Raw genomic sequence first — 20,072 nt, 5'->3', positions numbered from 1 at the left:
TCTATCAATCTGGAGGAAGAATTCTTTCAAGAATTCTCCTTTACTGCCTCCCTATTTGCCTGGCTAAGATTTTGTACTATTGAATGTTAGTATAGCCATATATTTGTAGAATTTGACCCCAGAGCAGAATGAGACAAACTCTTTTAACTTGTCTCATTACTGAACCCAGGGTGGGAAAAAGAATAATGACATTTCTAAGAATAATTTGATGCCTAGGTGCATGCCATTTATCTGCTAGAACTAAAAAAAGATGTTTTAATCTGTGTGACTCAGTAGCAGTTTGTATGCTCTTCCTGGTCTTAGGCAGAGCAAGTCAAGTGCAGATCAACATACTTAGCTAGCAGACATACTGTGAGAGCAGTGCTTTTACCATGATCTCATGCCAGTCTGCTGTATTGATGTGGAGCAGATAGTCCTTAAAGCCACAGCAGGCTTCACTTGCTTGTTAGCGATCTGCCATTAGGTTTTCCTTCGTTAATAATGCACAATTATCTTATTTTTAAAATAGATAAATAGGAGAATAAATTTATAACAGTTCTGTCACAGGTCTATCAGGCAGTGTCTGCATTTTTCTTGTGGTAACTGTGATTCCTCTTAAAAAGGGATATGAAAAATTACCATGTCTATTAGCTCAGAGTCGATACAAAAATATTTTCTTTTATATCAGAATCTAGCTAGGAGTTGCCTAATGAATTTGAAATTCTACCTCCCTTCTAGCTGCTGGAAGGGAAAAGGTGCATTCTGCTTCTAGTCTCCTTCCCAAAATCTCCTAGCTGTTGTTAAGGAGAAGGGTTTCCACTATTTTACACATTGTTCAGCTTCCTGGATGCTGTAGGGGGCAGGGGAATGGGACTTTTACTGTCACTCTTCCCCAGCCTTCGATTTTTGAAACTTCTCTAGTGGATTGATCATTCCATTACAATACTAAATTTGAGTACCTCTACTATTGCTCAAAGTTCTCCCAAGCACCAGCAATCTAAAATTAATCTTATTCTAGACAATTTCACAGCTGTCCATCAGTGCAACTGACCAGAGTTGTGTTTATCTTACATTGCTGTTGCCTGACAAAGTTGTGAGCAACCGCAGAAGCCTTGGAGCTATCTGCAGAAATGGGGACATCATATAAAACTAGATTCATGTTTGAAAAACTATTATTACAATTATAAGGGCTAGAAACTTAAAGGGACACCCTCAATGTAAAATGTAGTAAATCTTTTTAAAAAAAAAACTAAATAGTTTCAAGCATTACAACTGACCCTGAGCCTCCCTGACCATTTGTTTTTTCTATTTTTTAAAAAAAACCTTTGCATCTTCCCTGTAGGTTGTGTGAAAGACTCACAGAAATTACTAAACTTTAAGCCCTGATCCTGCAAACAATTATGCACATGAGTGATCCCAATGTAGTTACTTACATAAGTAAAACTAAGTATGTTTGTAAGGATTGAAGCATTAGTTGGGACTGTCTCATCCCTAGATTTTTGAGAACCTTTTAACTGCTACATCTAGACATTTTTTCTTGTTGCTGCAGTTTTGTTTATTACTGATCATTGCTCTAGATAGTAGTGTTTTGGTTCTTAAATTAGCTTTTCACCATTTAAAAATTAACTATGATTACACATAGTTTATTTTAAAGGGGTCTGGTTCTTTATGCGTATGCATGTGAATTCTGGTGTTGCTCAACCAGAATTTGTAGTTTTTGGAGTGAGACAGTTTTTATTTTGCTTCACATTTTCATTCTTATACATGAAATGTTAATGTGAGTCATGTTAAAAGGGACAGAAGTGGGGGCGGGAAACAACTGTCTTTTATCTTTATTTAGAAATAAAGAAGTAGCATAGGGTTCAGGCAGTGTCTGATGAATCTTGCTTTGTCTCCTGTTCCAAGTGCTATAATTTGGTACCATTTTGCAGTGGTAGGTCTAATTTACTGGAATTTTGTGTTCTCTCTCTCTCTCTCTTCCTCCCTCCCTCCTTGTCCCCCCAATCCCAGACTGCGTGAATGACGAGTGTTGGTTTGGCAGAGACAGAAGCTGTGATTATAGCTTTGCTAAGCTAGGGTTGACCGAGACAGGCTTATACCAAAACTACAGCAAGAAGCACTTCCGAATCTTCAGGGTAGGTGCTAAAAAGGCCGTTTACCCCTTTCCCCCTGTCCTGTAAAGAAGGAAACTGGATTAACTGAAAAATTCTAAATCAAAGCTTCACTGCTTTTCAGACAAGGTGGATTGATTTAAATCAGCAACCAGGAAGCCTTGATTTAAATAATAAATTAGGATCTTACTTTGCATATACAGTTTTTAGTTATTTTCTTAAAGACAAGTTGGTTCTCATTGGTTGGTAACCATTAAAACATACTGATTAGCAACTAAATATAGCTTTTACACTAAATGTAGTACCAGGAGGAGGTACTATATTTATCCACATTTATTTAGACAGTTATATAGTGCAACATACATTTATTTGTGTTCTTAATTTTTACATTTTTTTATTCTGTTAGAAATGGTGAATGGCACATTTCTTATTAGTAGGTGATTTTAATTTTTATTTATGATTCGTGTCAAGCTCTATTTGGATGGAAACTGGAATTCAGTTAAAAATGAGCAAAACCAGCATAACTAATTTACAGGTCTTAAACTGTAACTGTAAATGGAGAATAGTAATTGAGTGGGGTGTTTCCAGTGGGGTCCCACATGGATCAGTTATTGGTCCTACGCTGTGTAATAACCTAGAAGCAAACATAAAATAGTCACTGGTAAAGTTTGCAGATGAGACAAAAGTTGGGAGAGGTAGTGAAGCAGGCAGACAGGTCACTGATTCAGAGTGACTGAGATCTCTTGGTAAACTGGGAGCAAGAAAACATCTAGAAACAAAGAATGTAGGCCATACTTACAGTGTGTGGGCCTCTATCCTGAGAATCAGTGACTCTGAAAAAGATTTGAGCGATGTGATGGAGTAATTAGCTATATGTGAGCTCCCAATATGAATACTGCGGCCAAAAGAACTAACGGTGTCCTAGGATGCATAAACAGGGGTATCTTGAGTAGGAGTAGAGAGGTTATTTTACCTCTGTATTTGGCATTGGTGTTACTGCTGCTGAAATACTGTGTCCAGTTCGGGTGCCCACAATTCAAGAAGGATGCTGATAAATTGCAGAGGGTTCAAGGAAGAGCCATGAGACGGATGAAAAGAGTGCAATCTCTTAAGCTTAACAAAGAGAGGATTAAGGGATGACTTGCAAAATATATAAGTACCTGATGGGTTCTTCAATCTAGCAGAGAAAGGTGTAACATGATCCAGTGGCTGGAAGCTAAAGCGACTCAAATTCAGACTAGAAATAAGGTGTAAATTTTTAACAGTGAGAATAATTAATGATTGGAACAATTTACCAGGATTGGGGCTGATTCTTCATCACTGAGAATTTTATATCAAGATTGGATGATTTCCTGAAAGATACATTATTTTAGAGAAGCTCTATGCTCTGTGTTATACAAGAGGTCAGACTAGATGATTATAATGGTCCCTTCTTGCCACAGAATCTATGAATGTTTTTTATTGGTTAAATAAAACTACCTTAAATGTGCTTGATACACAAGAAGATGTAAAACGTGTCAAAACATGTTTGGCATTTAGAAGCAACTGATTTATTAAATAAAAGAAGTATATATAGTTAATGAATCTGTGATGGTTTCTGGTCACTATGTATTTCAAGATTTTAGAACGATTAGATTTCATCCCCTCACTTAGTTTTTAGACATAGATTGGAAGAGGAAAACAAGCTTTCCTGCTTTTTCAACTCCCAGTCACTTTCTTATCTTTGAATGAACTAGTCATTGATCTGAATAAGTTGAAAAAACTGAAATGAAGAAAATATCCTCTCTGCACATGTAGAAGAGGCTACTGCTGTCAAAAGCTGTTTAGCACTTCAGAAAATGTTTCAGATGCTTAGCCAGTGACTTTTAGCAGTTCAGAGATTTGACTTTCTATAAAACTTTGGGAGTAAACATGTACTGCTTAATATTTTTTCATTTAATTTACATGATTTTAATAGATTATAGTAAATGTAGGCCTTAACGTCAGTTGTCATAATTTAAAATTTAGTTTTAAATAGGTTTATTTTTTAAAAAGAATGTAGTTAATTTAAATAAAAATTAGTTGTTTTTTTTCTTTTTTTAAAAATCACTGATTTTTATCCACCCTGTTTTCAAAGACTTGAGTCATAGAGTTTAAGGCTAGAAGGGACCACTAGGTTATTTAGTCCGACCACCTGTACATCAGAGACCACTGGTAGCACTCAGCATCCACATATTGAATTCAACAACCAAAATTAGACCAAACTGTTACAGCCTCCAGGAGACTAAACTGTTATGTGCCAAATGCAGAGACTAGGGATGCCACAGGTCTCAAACACAGGACCGTGGGGCTGCTGAAAGCATGATCTTTTTCCTCTACATCACTGAGCTGCAAGGGGAGATGAGGGAACTGCTGCTAAAACCCCACCACCAAAAGTTACACCCACTGAGTGCACAGGGACAGATGACTAACAGAACATTGCTGATTGGATACCACTCGCTATAAAGTTTGCTCTTCCTGTCCCATCTCTTGTCTGAGCAACATGCCTACTGACTAGTTGCCAGGCCTGTTGCTACGCAGATCTCTGAGACCAAGTCTCTGCTTCCTTACCTGGTTTCTACTCCTTATTCCTGCTACCATGCCTCATCCCTGCTACTACCGTGTCTCCTCCCTGCTCCTGTTACCAGATCTGGTTCTTGATTCCTACTTCCTCACTCAGACCCCGGTTGCTGACTCCAGCTTTGACCCTTGGCATAACGTTTGGCTCTGACTGTGGCTTGACCCTTGGTGTGACCATAGTTTACTCCTGGCTCCAACCACTAGGTCAGAGAGCCCACATTAAGGGCCCTGACAAAGAGGGACTGTAGTGCAACAGTAATGAGGCTGTTGCAACAGCAATGATTAAATGAGCTGTATAACCACCATTCACACATACTGCAGAGGAAGGCAAAATATCCTCAGGGTCACTCCCAGTCTGACCTGGGGGAAAATTCCTTCCCTGCCCCCACATGTGGCGATAAGTTAGACCCTGAGCATGTGAGCAAGAACCAGCCAGCTAAACAACTGAGAGAGAGAGAATGCTTGGTTCCACTTCAGAGCCTGGCCTACCCCGCTAAGTGTCCCATCTCCAGCCATATCCATCTCAGAGGCTTCAGAGGAAGGAAATTAATAAAAAAACAACAACAAACCCTCCCAGGATATCATCCCAGTAGCTCTTCTCTGGACCTTTCCTAGTTGAATCTTTCTTGAACATGGGTGACCAAATGAGGTCTTACCAATGTCTTGTACAGTGGTACTAATACTTCTCTCTCTCTACTGGAAATACCTCACCTAATAAATTGTAGGATCACATTTGCCTTATTCACAGCTGGTAGCAGTTCATAGTTATACTGTGATCGACCCACACACCTAGGTTTCTCTCCTCTCTCACTTCCAATTTAGGAGCTCCCAGTTTATTGCAGAAATTCTCATTATTAGACTCTAAGTGCATGACCTTGCACTTTGTAGTATTTGAATTTTATTCCATTCCTGTCACTCCAGTCTTCAAGGTCAGTCAGATCTTCCTGTATAATAATCTGATCCTCATCTGTATTGACAATGCCTCCCAATTTTGTATTATCATCATATTTAATTAGCACACTCTTACTTTTTGTGCCAAGGTGTTTATTAAAGATATTGAATAACATTGGTCCCAAGATCAGTCCTTTAGGAACTTCGCTATTAACCTCTTTCCAGTCCAATAATTTACCTTTCAGAACAACCCAATGTCTTCTCCCCTTTAGCCACTTCCTTATCCACCGTATAATGCTTATACTGATCCCCATCTTCCCTAATTTAAGTATTAATTGCCCATGTGGTACTGTGTCAAATGCTTTAGTGAAGTCCACGTATGTTAGATCTACTGCATTTACCTTATCTAAAAATTCAGTTATTTTCTCAAAGGAGGAAATTAGTTAATCTGGCATGATCTACCTTTGTTTAATCCATTTTGCGTTACATCCCCATTACATTTACTTCTACGAATTTAATGATCCTTTCCTTCACAATTTGCTCTAAAATCTTGCAAACCACAGGTCAGACTAAATGGTCTGTACCTGGCCGAATCACAATTTTTTTTTTTTGGCCTTTTCTCAAATATAGCTTGACACTAGCTATTCTCCAGTCATATGGTCCTACCCCCTGAATAGATAGATTTATTAAAAATCCTTACTACTGGACTTGACATCTCATATGCCAGGTCTTTCAATATTCTGGGATGTAAATTATCCAGTCCCTCTGATTTGAGCACAAGTTTTTCTTCCACATCAGATGTGGTAATTTCCATTTCTAGTCACTCATTTCCATCAGCCATACTGCCTTCATGCCCATTCTATATTCTCATTGGTTTCAGAGTAACAGCCGCGTTAGTCTGTATTCGCAAAAAGAAAAGGAGTACTTGTGGCACCTTAGAGACTAACCAATTTATTTGAGCATGAGCTTTCATGAGCTGTAGCTCACGAAAGCTCATGCTCAAATAAATTGGTTAGTCTCTAAGGTGCCACAAGTACTCCTTTTCTTTTTATATTATCATTGTTATGGAGAGCTGAGGTAAAATATTCATTTAGTTTTTTGGTCATACCTAAATGATCTTTTAATCTCCTTCCCATCCACACTGCATAGCAACCCAACTTCATTCATCCTTAATGTCTTTTTAGTTATATAACTAAAAAACCTCTTTATTGTTTATTTTAATTTCCTTGGCAAGAGCTAATTCAGCCTGACTTTTAGCAATTCTCATTTTATTCCATTTTCTGACCTCCATGACGTAGCTTTCTTTACTAATCAACTCCATTCTTCATTCTCTATATGCTCTCTGCTTATTCCTAATAACCTTTTTAGGTAGATATTCATCCAGCTGGGTCTGAGTCTTTCCCTACAAGTATTTCCCCCTTTCTTGGGAAATTTCAAATAGTTTTTGTCTAGTTGATTTGAAGAAATTCCAAGCCGCCTCCTGCATTTTTAAGTCTTTGAGCTCTTTGGTCCAGCTGACTTCTTAAACTAGTTCCCTTAATTTCCCAAACTTTGCCCTTTTGAAATCAAAAACCATAGTTGATGATCTGGTTTTGATTATCCTTCTATTTAATTTAAACTGAATCAGCTTGTGATCACACGATCCAAGGTTATTTCCTACGATCAGCTCTTTTATGATGTCCTTACTACTTACTAAAATCTAGTCTTAAATTGTTGGTTCCATGACAATTTAGTGAAGAAATTATCTGTGTCTGAGTCTGACCTGGGGATCTCTTGTTTTGATTTTAAGGGCTAAAAGAGTTAAAGATGTTTAACTTTTTTATTGTGGAACATTAGCATTAAAACAGTGACTCTTAGTTGTTTTTGTTTTTTAACAGAGGCTTTGGTGTTACTTTGTTTCTTGGCAAACACTTAAAAGTATTAATTTTAAAACTGAAAGTTTATTAATTTAAACACAGAAAAAACTAAGAAATTAAAATGTGCATTTATATTGAAATTGAATGATTATGCAAAACAAACTTTTTTTACAAAATATGATTTTTTATATTTATTTAACCCTTTTCCATCAAAAAAGGGTAATTTTACTTTCAGTTATGTTGTGTGAAGAGTATTTACTTCTCCTGTTTCTAAGAAATAGACACAAGGTGGTGGGGAGAGAGATGATAGAAAAGGTGGGGGAAATTCATTTTTGTTGATGTTTTTGGAACACTTATGAATGAATGCTTTGTTTGGCAGGTTGACCATGACACCTGTTTCTTGGATCCTAGTTCACATTCTGGTCATGAACATCATCTGATTGGGTTTTTCTCCTTAGGGCAGGATTGTGGTCATTTCAACTGCCTGTGCTGATGCAGTGCAGCTGATTTCAGGATTTGATGAAAAGCCAAGAGAATGAGAGATAGGATAGGAGGAAGGAAAGGGGACAAAGTAACACAAAAGGAAAGGAGGCGGAACAGAATCTTGCATGCCTCTGCGGTTCTGGCAATTAGGTATCCACACAGATAGGCTGAGGGCTGGATGTCATGATGATATCATGATTTTTAGGACTTTCAAGTGAAAAACAAAAGTTCCTTGAGCAAGGCCTAATGGCCTTCCTCTCATGCTGAGTCTTTCTGTCTGGTCTGCTCCTTCTGTCTTGGGGTCAGAGAAGATGAGATGAGTGGGAATGCAAGGTGGGACAGGAGAGTGATTTCTCCCCTCCCCCAAAGTCTCTTTTAAGAACTCCCAAAGGGGGAAAAGTGGGCTTCATAGTTCATCCCCCTTATTATTTTGTTCACCAGCTAGGCCTAATATTTGCCACACTAATTTTAGTTAGTTCATTTCTGGCTTTACATTTTTTTTTTTTTTTTTTTTTACTAAACATGATTTTAACAGTTTTTAAACTATATTAGTAGGCCTTTCTTTTGTTTGGACGAATTTAGTTTTTGTATATTTTTTTGCACTTATTCATAACAATTATTATTAAAAACAACTTGACCTATTTTCTTTTAACATTTGTTGTTATAGGTTGTAACATTTGGTGAACTTTCACTTACTTTTTACTGTTGAACTTAAAGTAAATTTTTAGGCCCAATAATCACATCAGATCTATAGCAGGTCCCTAACACTATCCCCACAGAACCTCTTTTACAATCCTTCCCCAAAGTGATTTTGACACAAATAGGTTCTGTTTTGTCTGTAGCATAGCTTTGTATTTCTTTCCAATTTACTGCATCGTTGATGTACAACACTGCCCCTGCACCTTTACCTTTATTCCTGTCTCTTCTAAACAGCAGATACCTTTCAATAACTATATTCCAGTAATGAGTGCTATTCCACCATGTTTCTATGATCCCTATAATGTCTTGTTTGACCTCCTGCACCAGTAGTTCCAGTTCCTCCATTTTATTGCCTAGACTCTTTTCATTTGTGTACAAGCATTTCAGTTGTTTCCCCCAGGCCTCTCCACTTATCAGTCATGACAGCCTTGGTGCCAGAAGATAAATATCCTAGGTACTTGACTGGAGATCATCTGTTGAGAAGAGTCTTCTTTCCCTAGATGCCTCCCAATGGTTAATCATCCCAAAACCTGCCTTGTAGCTCCAATCCTTGAGCCCTCAGTTGATCTTCATTATGTTGTCATGCCATCACCCTCCTCCTCTAGAGACGAAAAGTATTCCACGGAAAATCATCTGAGCTTCCACGTCTGTAAATGTCTTAGCCAGCTGAGTGTAGTCATCCTTGATCCAGTCCGATGGAAATCTAGCAGTGTCATTCATCCTGACATGCAGAACAGTCATTGGATTTTTCCCTGCTCCCTTGAGGTCCTCTCCAGTCTCGCATCCACTCTTGTATCCTTGCTTCTGCCAGACAGCACACTCTTCTGTTCTCTCAATCTGGTCTGGTGGCAGGCCTGTCAGTTCTTCTGAGTATGGAGTCCCTGATCATGTAGACAATCCTGGTGTTGATATGAATCTGTTTTATGTTCTCTCTCGCAGTCCCATGTACATCATCTTCACTTTTCCTTAGGCTACAGTCCCTGGCTGTCTCCATCATCTCTTCCTCTCTTCTGCAGGGGCTGGCTTCCTTTCTTTTTTTCTTCACCACCAGTTAACAGTGTTGCCAAATACATTGTTCAAAACCATTTTCATGATGTATTATTTCCTGAATTAAGGAAAATAAATTGTGTTAAACTCCGATATGGTTCATTACAGCTTCTTGATAAAAGCCATCTTTCTGTATTGTTACCTTCTTTTTTTTTTTTTTTTTTTAGGAAATGGGACCAAGAAACTCCTACGTTGCCTACATTGAGGACCACAGTGCAAATGGGACTTTTCTAAATAAAGAGCTTATTGGGAAAGGGAAAAGGCTCCCATTGACTCACAATTCTGAAATTGCACTGTCTGTACAGACTAACAAAGGTAAAATAAAGTACAAAGATAACTTGATTTTAAATAGCATCTTTCTTAAAATTGTGCTCCTTCTAAATGCTTTAGAGAGAAAATAATAGATGGAAACTGTGGATAAAGGTAATATTTTATATTTTCCCACTACTTTTTATACACAAAATCTTGAAGATTGTCTTACACACCTGAAATTAGTAAATTTTAAAAAGGGAGTTAAAAGTATTTGCAGGTACTACATTTGAGCCTGGGTCCCACTGCCAAAGTTTGTGCTTTTAAAATCACATTTTAAAAAATGCTTTTCTCTCACAGTTGTTAAACAGGGAAAACTGATTTACTATACAGGAGAAGTTGTGAATATGTCTGTGCACATGGCAGCATCTTATGTACGAAGGAAACAAACTGAAAAATTAAAGTGAGGGTTTTTGTTGTAGCAGTACCATGAATGCATGATTCACACTCTTGGGTTTTAGATCTGTAGCATGAGACTGACGGGTCTCTCCTTGTATTTTTACTCTTGAGTACAGTGGTAATAGATTATGAAGAAGTGTTGGGATTTGTCACGCTGGAGAATTGTTGTGGAGCAGCTGACATTGAAGATGTTACTATTACGGAAGTTCTCTTTCAATAATGAGATCACCTTGTTAATCAAAAGTATTCTTTCGAGTGTTTGCATTTGTCCATTTTACTGTAGGTGTGTGTGCGCCCCATGTACAGGAGTTGGTGATATTTTTTCATCAGTAGTACCCGTTGGGATTGCTAGTGTGCCCTCAGTCGTCACACACCACTGCCTGCTGGTATAAGAGGGTGGAACCACCATGACTTCCCGTCCAGTTCCTTGCCACCAGTGATGGTGATTCAGACTGGTTAACTTAAGTGCTTTCCTCACGCCTTTTCTGTATATAGATTGGGGTGGGCAAACTTTTTGGCCCAAGGGCCACATTGGGGTCGCAAAACTATATGGAGGGCTGGGTAGGGAAGGCTGTGCCTCCTCAAACAGCCTGGCCCCCACCCCCTATCTGCCCCCTTCCACTTCCCGCCACCTGAATGCCCCCCTCAGAATCCCTGACCCATCGAACCCCCCCGCTCCTTGTCCCCTGACTACCCACTTCTGGGACACCCGCCCCAACTGCCCCCTGGGACCCCACCCCCTATCCAAGCCCCTCTTCTTCCTGTCCCCTATCCACACCCCCGACCCCTGACTGCCCCCCCTGCTCCCTGGTGGCCCCCCCGAACCATCCAACTGTCCCCTGACTGCTGCCCCGGGACTCCCCGCTCCCTTACCATGCTGGAGCCAACCACACCACCGCGCTGCCCGGCAAGAGCGGCAGGTAACAGTGGTGGGCCAGAGTGCTGGCGGCAAGGCGTGCTGAGGCTTTGGGGGAGGGAGAACAGCGAGGGAGGGCCGGAGAACAGCGAGGGAGGGCCGGGGACTAGCCTCGCCAGCTGGGAGCTCAGGGCTGGGCAGGATGGTCCCGCGGGCCATAGTTTGCCCTCCTCTGATATAGATCCTGTTTACCAATTTGCCAATTATAGTTAGTGTAAGACAATTTTTAGTACTAGGTTGCTGCTTTTGGTCTCTCTTGACACTTTCTATCTTGTGATACAGCTACTGGAATGATGTGGTGTTCACCAGGTTTTAAGTCGTGCTGCACCTCTGTGAAACCCATGTCAGTCAGTGACCCACACCTGACTTGTTAGAAATGTTTGGGGGAATCCCATGCTCGTGACAATGTCACATCTGCAAAGGGTTCAAGCTCCGCTTGAAAAAAGATAAAGTGACGAGGCTTAAGTGCTTGCTTATGGATGCAGCACTTTGACCCCTGTCAGAGTCATCACATGGGGTGAGTGCCCCATATACATTTACTTCAGTCTGGAGCATTTTGCTGGAGATGTCTGCGGCTCCTTGGGATTGTTCCCGAGTACCAAAGGAAATGCTTAGGCCTTCTTCTGGTTTGGTGCCTCGCTTGCCTGTGTCGGTACCCTGACGGAACCAGATACCAGAAGAAGTGCTTGGGGGATAAATTCCCTCCAGAAATGCTTAATGCTTCTGAAGAGGGGATTGCTGCCTCTGAAGCCTGTGCCAGACATTTCTCCTGAAAGACATTTATGGCTCCAACAGAAGGTGCCGATCGCAGCAACCCTGGAGGCGTATGCAGCCACAAGAGACTTGCTTAGCTTCTTGGTACTGCCTGTGGTTCATACCTTGCCTCATTGAGATTGTGTGGTGCTGCTACCCAAGCCTCCACAGAAATCCGTGTTGTCTAGAGAAAAGCCTCCCATGAGTTCCCTGGTACTGCTGTCCTTGGGCTCAGACTACGTTTTACTAGTCCATTCTGGATTTGCACCTCCACTGTCAGAAGCATCTGACTCTTTTCCTTGGACTCAGAGGTGAGGCCCTCTGTATCCCACCCAGGATGGGGAACATACCTCTCATCAGAGTCGTTGGGACCATGGGCCATGCGCTGGGATCCTTCTAAGGGTCAATGGCCCAGGCAAGGATGGGACTTGGGCCCGTATCGATGGTCATTGTGGACACCCTGGGGTGTCCCCCCAGCTAGAACCTCCCATGAAGCATCTTGCTCACTGACATGGAGAGTGCACCACAAGAAATTGGTACCATTTCCTGGTACCAAGCAGTCAGAAGCCACTCAGGCACCCCCCTGCCACTAGTCACAGACCAACCACCACCTCAGATGTCTGTTTCATCCTTGTCACCTGACGAGGCTGTTGAGTGGTTAAGTGACACTGCCAAAGGACCACAGAGCTCATCAAGATCTTTTAAAAATAGCAACCTCTGTACTTGACATTCAGGCAGAAGAGGTGCGTGAAAGTTCTCACAAGTTGTTGGACATCCTGGTATCAGCGACAGCATCACGGTGCAGCTATGACACCATCATGTTGCCAGTCAAGGCCCTTAGGCAGGCCCCCTCCTCCTGGAACCTCACAGCAAAATGAGCTGAGAGGATGTGCTTTGTCTCCTGTAAGGGGTATGAACATTTTTATTTCATCCCCACTCCGTGTTCTCTTGTGGCAGCTGCCAATGAGTGGGATAGAGAGGGACAAAAAGCTTCTGTGCCATAAAGGAAAGACTCAAAGAAGCTGGATCTGTTTGGTCGCAAATTTTATTCTTGAGGAAGCCTGCAACTCAGGATTGCAAATCAACAAACTCTGAGTCAACATGACTTCGCCCTCTAATTTAAAGACAAACTATTTGAGGACTGCAGACAAGAGTTTGCAATAATGGCTGAAGGTGGCTAGGACTGCCCTGCAGGACAGTTGGGATCGCGCAGACTCAGCTGCTCGAATCATGATGTTGGCTGTCACTGTAAAAAGGTGTTTGTGGTTCCAGTTGTCTGGGCTACCTCTAGACTATCCAGTACTGTACCTTTGAAGGTCCCTCCTATCTTTTCAGAGAAAACAGACAACAGGCTTCATAACCTTAAGGATTCCAGGGCAACATTCAATCGCTTTGAGTCTATACTCAGGCAGCAAAAAGAAAGCAGTGTCGCCCACAGTAGCTATACAGAGTGCAGGGGTTTGCTCCCCAATCCCAAGATCCACGAAGGAAAAAGGACAGAAGTTATAAGAGACAACCTCCACCACTCTCTTCTTCAGCATCAGTGGGCTTATCTCATCCAGCTGTCTCACCCAGTCATTTTGATGGGTTTGTTAAGGACACTGTACCTGTTACCATAGCCCCATCTGTTTCCCATTGTTTGATACTAATCCCTTATCCCACTAAGTGCTTGCGTTCACATATGTAAGACCTACCAGTCTGAAAGTCTGGTGGAACTGTGGTATGCCATCCAGTTCAGTTCTACCCCCTTCCCACCCTCTTCTTATCCCTCTTCAGGGACCATTCTCATGAGATTGCCCTTCAACAGGGTGTCTAGTCTCTTCAGGCAGGGGCCATAGAGGAAGTGCCATTGTACTTCAGGGGTAAGGGTTTCTATTACTGCTACTTCCTGATCCACTAGACAAAAAGGGTCTCAGGCCTATTTTAGACCTAAGGGAGTTGAACAAATTCCTGAAGAAAATAAAATTCCGCATGGTTACCCTAGCTTAAATTATTCCTTCCCTGGAGCGGCGGGACTGGTGCACTGCCTTCAACTTACTTAAAGGATGTTTATTTCCATGTCACAATATGCCACCACCACGAGAATTATCTCAGATTCATGGGGAATGGCTGCTATTATCAGTTCACAGTGCTTCCATTAGGTCTGTCAACTGCTCCTCGAATGTTCACGAAGTACATGGGAGTCATAGCAGCTCACCTGTGAAACTTAGGTGTCCATGTGTACCCATGGTTGGACAACTGGTTGATCGGAGGTCAGTCTGAGGCTAAAGTCCTTTCCAGCATATCAACTATCCTGTCCATGTTCGATGCACTGGGCTCCTAGTAAATCGAGACAAATCAGTCCTAAAACTGGAACAGACAATAAAATTCATTGGAGAAGTCTTAGGCCCCGTCTACACTGGCAAGTTTCTGCGCAGTAAAGCGGCTTTCTGTGCTGTAACTCCCGAGGTGTACACACTGCCAAGCCATTTAGTGCGCAGAAACTGCGCAGTTGTAGTGCTCTTAAAAAACCCAATGAGAGGCGTAGAGCTTTCTGCACTGGGGCTACAGCGCTGCAATGCCAGTGTAAACACGGTGGTCAATTTACAGCGCTGCGATTGGCCTCCGGGAGGTGTTCCACAATGCCTGTTCTCACCTCTCTGGTTATCTGTTTGAACTCTACTGCCCTGCCCTCAGGTGACCAACCGTCATCCCCACTCTACATTCCTTTGCAAATTTGAAAGTCCCCTTCCTGTTTGTTTGGTGATGTGTGCAGTGGTCTCCGCACATCTTTCCAGGTGGCCATTCCTCCTCCACGCACCAGGTGATCCCCCGCTTGGAGCAAGGCTGAGCTGCTGGACCTCATCGGCATTTAGGGAGAGGAAGCTCTGTAGTCCCAGCTGCGCTCCAGCCGTAGAAATTATGATACCTACAGACAGATTTCACGGTGCATGATAGAAGGGGGCCATGGCTGGGACACACTGTAGTGTAGGGTAAAAGTGAAGGAGCTGTGGAATACCTACCACAAGGCGTGGGAGGCTGCGCCCATGAGCTGCTGGCTCCATAGTGCTTGGACAAAGGGGGAGGGCTCCGATGCCAGAGATGCATGCAGTCAGGAGCACTTTTCTACCCCGGAGGAGCCTAGCCAGTCACAGCAGTCGGATCTTGGCGAAGCACAAACAGGAGAGGAGGCCGCTGGTAAGTGGATCTGATTTTGAGAATTACTGAAGCGATTGGTTGGGGGCAGGAGGGTAGCAGAAAGCAGGCTTGTCTCCCACTGCATGCCTATTCTGCGTGGCGGAACAGGCTGTTGATAGACTTCCTCACTTCACTGAAATCTCCCTCACATACTTCCAGGAAACTCTCATGGAGATACTGGGCAATCCGCTGCCACAGGTTCCTCAGCAGAGCTGCTTTGTTTCTTGCCCCCTTAACAGTAACTTTCCCGCACCACTGTGCGATCGCTGGGTGGGGGGAACCATAGCTGCACACAGGCAAGCCGCATAGGGGCCAGGGTGGAAGCCACAGGCTTGGAGAAGACCCTCCCTTGATTCCTTGCTCACCCTCAGCAGTGAGATATCTTTCATAATTAACACAGACTGTGGAAAGTGTGGGGCTGAATGATGATCAAGTCCCCCCTACAGTGCTAGCTCTCTCTCGAAGAGCCACGTGCCCGGTGTTCAGCAGGGTCCAGGAAGAGTGATTCACCCTGGTCCAGCAGCTATTCAGCATTTTGGGGGTCTTGTGGCTCATGTGTGCTTGCTTGGGGTCAGCCAGTTAGTGACAGGTGTGAGAGTACTGACTGTGTTTTAAAGCACTGAATCAGCGTTGTCTGTGTTGCAAACAATACTGCTTCTGTAAAATGTTGCATTTAAACTTCACAGAGATTACCTTGGGAGGCCAGCCCCCCTTATTGGCAGCAGAACGGCTGTGCAGTATTAGAAAGTGACCATGAAGAACTAAGGAGGACTTTCTCTGTGAGGTTATGATGCACTCCACCTCTGAGAAACAGGAATTGAAGGAGTAGTGGGACAGCAAGAAGAAGACCATAAAGAGAATGCAGCACACCAGAAAGAAGCCACGGAGTGGCTCTTAAATGTTATGGCGTGCCAAGTGGACACGCTCCAGGTGATGCTTGCTCTTCGAACCGAGCAGCTCCGCACTCGCCCTCCCCTGCAGACACTGTCACAAAACTCTTTCCCATGCGCGCCCCCCCCCCACCACCACCACACTGTTATCAACCTCCTGGCTCCACTCTCTGCCTTCAGCATTCCACTCCTCCCTCCTCACAGTCCAGCAGTGTGGATTCTCACTACCCTCAACACCCATCCCTCTGCAATTTGGCCCTGCTGAAGTACAGCACGTGCTGTATTTTACTGTGAAGGAGAAGGTTGGGTACGATCCCTGGACATACGCAAATCTGTAGCCGTCCCGGGGCCTCTCCTCTGGAAACCTTCCGTTCCCCTATCCCCCTCCCTGCTGATGTATTTTTGTCCTTTGACTCTCTCCTCAGGTGGTTGTCTTTTAATAAAAGAATTGTGTTGGTTTGAAAGCAATCTTTATTCAATTAAGTGAAAGCAAAAAGAGCACTGCAAAGCAACACACAATTATGTTAAATCCCCATCATGTCACCAGTCGCCTCCTAGCATTACAAGCACTGCAATCCCGAGCATAGTAGCAAATATTAGTGGCTTTCAGCTTCAAATTGCTGCCTCAAGGCATCCCTGATCCTTATGGCCCCGCGCTGTGCCCCTCTAATAGCCCTGGTCTCCAGCTGTTCAAACTCAGCCTCCAGGCGCTGAGCCTCTGCAGTCCTGAGTGAAGCTTTCACCCTTCCCTTCACAAATATTATGGACCATACAGCAAGTGGCTATAAGCATAGGAATATTGTCATCGGCCATGTCCAGCTTCCCATACAGGCAGCACCAGTGGGCTTTTAAACGGCCAAATGCACACTCACCAGTCATTCTGCACTTTCTCAGCTTGTTGTTGAACTGCTCCTTGCTGCTGTCAAGTTTCCCTGTGTATGGCTTCATGGGGTAGGTGAGGTCTCCCAGGATCACGATGGGCATTTCGACTTCTGCTACAGTGATCTTCTGGGCCAGGAAGAAAGTCCTTGCTTGCAGCTTCTTAAACAGGCCAGTGTTCTGAAAGATGCATGCTTCCTGGACATTTCCAGACCAGCCTGCATTAATGTCCGTGAAATGCCCACGGTGATCCACAAGCGCCTGGAGAACCATTGAGAAATACCCCTTGCGATTAATGTACTCAGTGGCTAGGTGGTCTGGGGCCAGAATTTGAATGTGCTTGCCATCTATCGCCTTTCCACAGTTAGGGAAGCCCATTTGTGCAAAGCCATCCACAATGTCATGCACGTTGCCCAGAGTCATGGTCTTTTGGAGCAGGATGCGATTAATGGCCCTGCACACTTCTGTCAACACAACTCTGAATTGGTTAGTGACCTATCGGTAGCAGTCGGGAGTAGCCAGCTTCCACAGTGCAATCGCCACGTGCTTCTCCAACAACAGAGCAGCTCTCATTCTCGTGTCCTTGCGCTGCGGGGCTGGGGCGAACTCATCACACAGTCTCATGTGAAAGTTCTGCAGCCACTGCTCATCATCCCAGACATGCATCATGATGTGATCCCACCACTCAGTGCTTGTTTCCCAAGCCCAAAAGTGGTGTTCCACTGTGGGCAGTACCTCTGTGACACAAGCAATCTCGTGTCGTTGCTACTACGCATGGTGAGATCAACATCGCACTCCTCTTGCCTTTGTAGTTTAAGGAATAACTCCACTGCCACTCGTGAGGTGTTGGTCAGAGCGAGCAGCATCCTGGTCAGCAGTTTGGGATCCATTCCTGCAGCCTGAAAGAGGCGGGGCAGGGCGTGCAGTACACAAACCATTGAAAGATGGTGCTAAATGCAGACGGAAGCACAGGGATTGCTGGGATGCAAAGCAATGCATCATGGGACATTGGGACTGGACCCAGGATGCCTGGCGACCCCCTTGGCCTTCTCACAAGTCTTAGTGGCAAAAAAGAAAGAGGTGCTCTGTGGGATAGCTGCCCAGAGTGCACCACTCCAAATAGCGCAGCAAGTGCTGCAAGTGTGAACACGCTATTGCGGAGGCAGCTGTCAGTGTGAACGCGCAACAGTGATTTTCCTTCTGCTCTCTCTGAGCGGCTCTGTAACTGCTGGCGCTGTAACTTTGCTAGTGTAGACGTGACCTTAGACTCCACAAAGGCGAAGGTTTTTCTACCACAAGCTAGGTTTGACGCTTTACGGGACTTAGTGCTATATCTGACAGCATACACTGTCATAGAATCATAGAATATCAGGGTTGGAAGGGACCTCAGGAGGCCATCTAGTCCACCCCTCTGCTCAAAGCAGGACTAATCCCCAACTAAATCATCCCCAGCCAGGGCTTTGTCAAGCTTGACCTTAAAAATTTCTAAGGAAGGAAATACCACCACCTCCCTAGATAATGCATTCCAGTGTTTCACCACCCTTCCAGTGAAAAAGTTTTTCCTAATATCCAACCTAAACCTCCCCCACTGCAACTTGAGACCATTACTCCTCGTTCTGTCATCTGCTACCACTGAGAACAGTCTAGATCCATCCTCTTTGGAACCCTCTTTCAGGTAGTTGAAAGCAGCTATCAAATCCCCCCTCATTCTTCTCTTCCGCAGACTAAACAATCCCAGTTCCCTCAGCCTCTCCTCATAAATCATGTGCTGCAGCCCCCTAATCATTTTTGTTGCCCTCTGTTGGACGTTTTCCAATTTTTCCACATCCTTCTTGTAGCGTGGGGCCCAAAACTGGACACAGTACTCCAGATGAGGCCTCACCAATGTCGAATAGAGGGGAACGATCACGTCCCTCGATCTGCTGGCAATGCCCCTACTTATACATCCCAAAATGCCATTGGCCTTCTTGGCAACAAGGGCACACTGTTGACTCATATCCAGCTTCTTGTCCTCTGTAACCCCTAGGTCCTTTTCTGCAGAACTGCTACCTAGCACTTTGGTGCCTAGTCTGTAGCGGTGCATGGGATTCTTCCGTCCTAAGTGCAGGACTCTGCACTTGTTCTTGTTGAACCTCATCAGATTTCTTTTGGCCCAATCCTCCAATTTGTCTAGAGCCCTCTGTATCCTACCCCTACCCTCCAACATATCTACCTCTCCTCCCACTTTAGTGTCATCTGCAAACTTGCTGAGGGTGCAATCCACACCATCCTCCAGATCATTTATGAAGATATTGAACAAAACTGGCCCCAGGACTGACCCTTGGGGCACTCCACTTGATACCGGCTGCCAACTAGACATGGAGCCATTGATCACTACCCGTTGAGCCCGACAATCTAACCAACTTTCTATCCGCCTTATAGTTCATTCATCCAGCCCATATTTCTTTAACTTGCTGGCAAGAATACTGTGGGAGACCGTGTCAAAAGCTTTGCTAAAGTCAAGGAACAACATGTCCACTGCTTTCCCCTCGTCCACAGAGCTAGTTATCTCTTCATAGAAGGTAATTAGATTAGTCAGGCATGACTTGCCCTTGGTGAATCCATGCTGACTGTTCCGGATCACTTTCCTCTCCTCTAAGTGCTTCAGAATTGATTCCCTGAGGACCTGCTCCATGATTTTTCCAGGAACTGAGGTGAGGCTGACTGGCCTGTAGTTCTCAGGATCCTCCTTCTTCTCTATTTGAAAGATGGGCACTACATTAGCCTTTTTCCAGTCGTCCGGGACTTCCCCCGATGGCCATGAGTTTTCAAAGATAATGGTCAATGGCTCTGCAGTCACATCCGCCAACTCCTTTAGCACTCTCGGATGCAGCGCATCCGGCCCCATGGACTTGTGCTCGTCCAGTTTTTCTAAATAGTCCCGAACCACTTCTTTCTCCACAGAGGGCTGGTCACCTCCTCCCCATGCTGTGCTGCCCAGTGCAGTAGTTGGGGAGCTGATCTTGTTTGTGAAGACAGAGGCAAAAAAAGCATTGAGTACATTAGCTTTTTGCACATCCTCTGTCACTAGGTTGCCTCCCTCATT

The 20,072-nt window shown here is 43.8% G+C and overlaps 1 protein-coding gene across 10 annotated transcripts in view; it reads left to right on the top strand.

The window, feature by feature from the left end:
• Positions 1–20,072, top strand: part of CHEK2 (checkpoint kinase 2) — a 58,691-nt gene that overhangs the window by 3,282 nt on the left and 35,337 nt on the right. For 9 of the 10 annotated variants that reach the window (XM_077835309.1, XM_077835305.1, XM_077835304.1 and 6 more), the window contains 2 exons: positions 1,990–2,114; positions 9,832–9,979. In XM_077835309.1, coding sequence (XP_077691435.1) covers positions 1,990–2,114; positions 9,832–9,979 — 273 coding nt within the window. The remainder of the gene's footprint in view (positions 1–1,989; positions 2,115–9,831; positions 9,980–20,072) is intronic. The other variant, XM_077835313.1, reaches the window with a different exon arrangement.

Source organism: Eretmochelys imbricata, chromosome 15 (genome assembly GCF_965152235.1).
Source record: "Eretmochelys imbricata isolate rEreImb1 chromosome 15, rEreImb1.hap1, whole genome shotgun sequence".
NCBI lineage: Eukaryota > Metazoa > Chordata > Testudines > Cheloniidae > Eretmochelys > Eretmochelys imbricata.
This window is presented reverse-complemented; position numbering and strand designations above follow the sequence as displayed.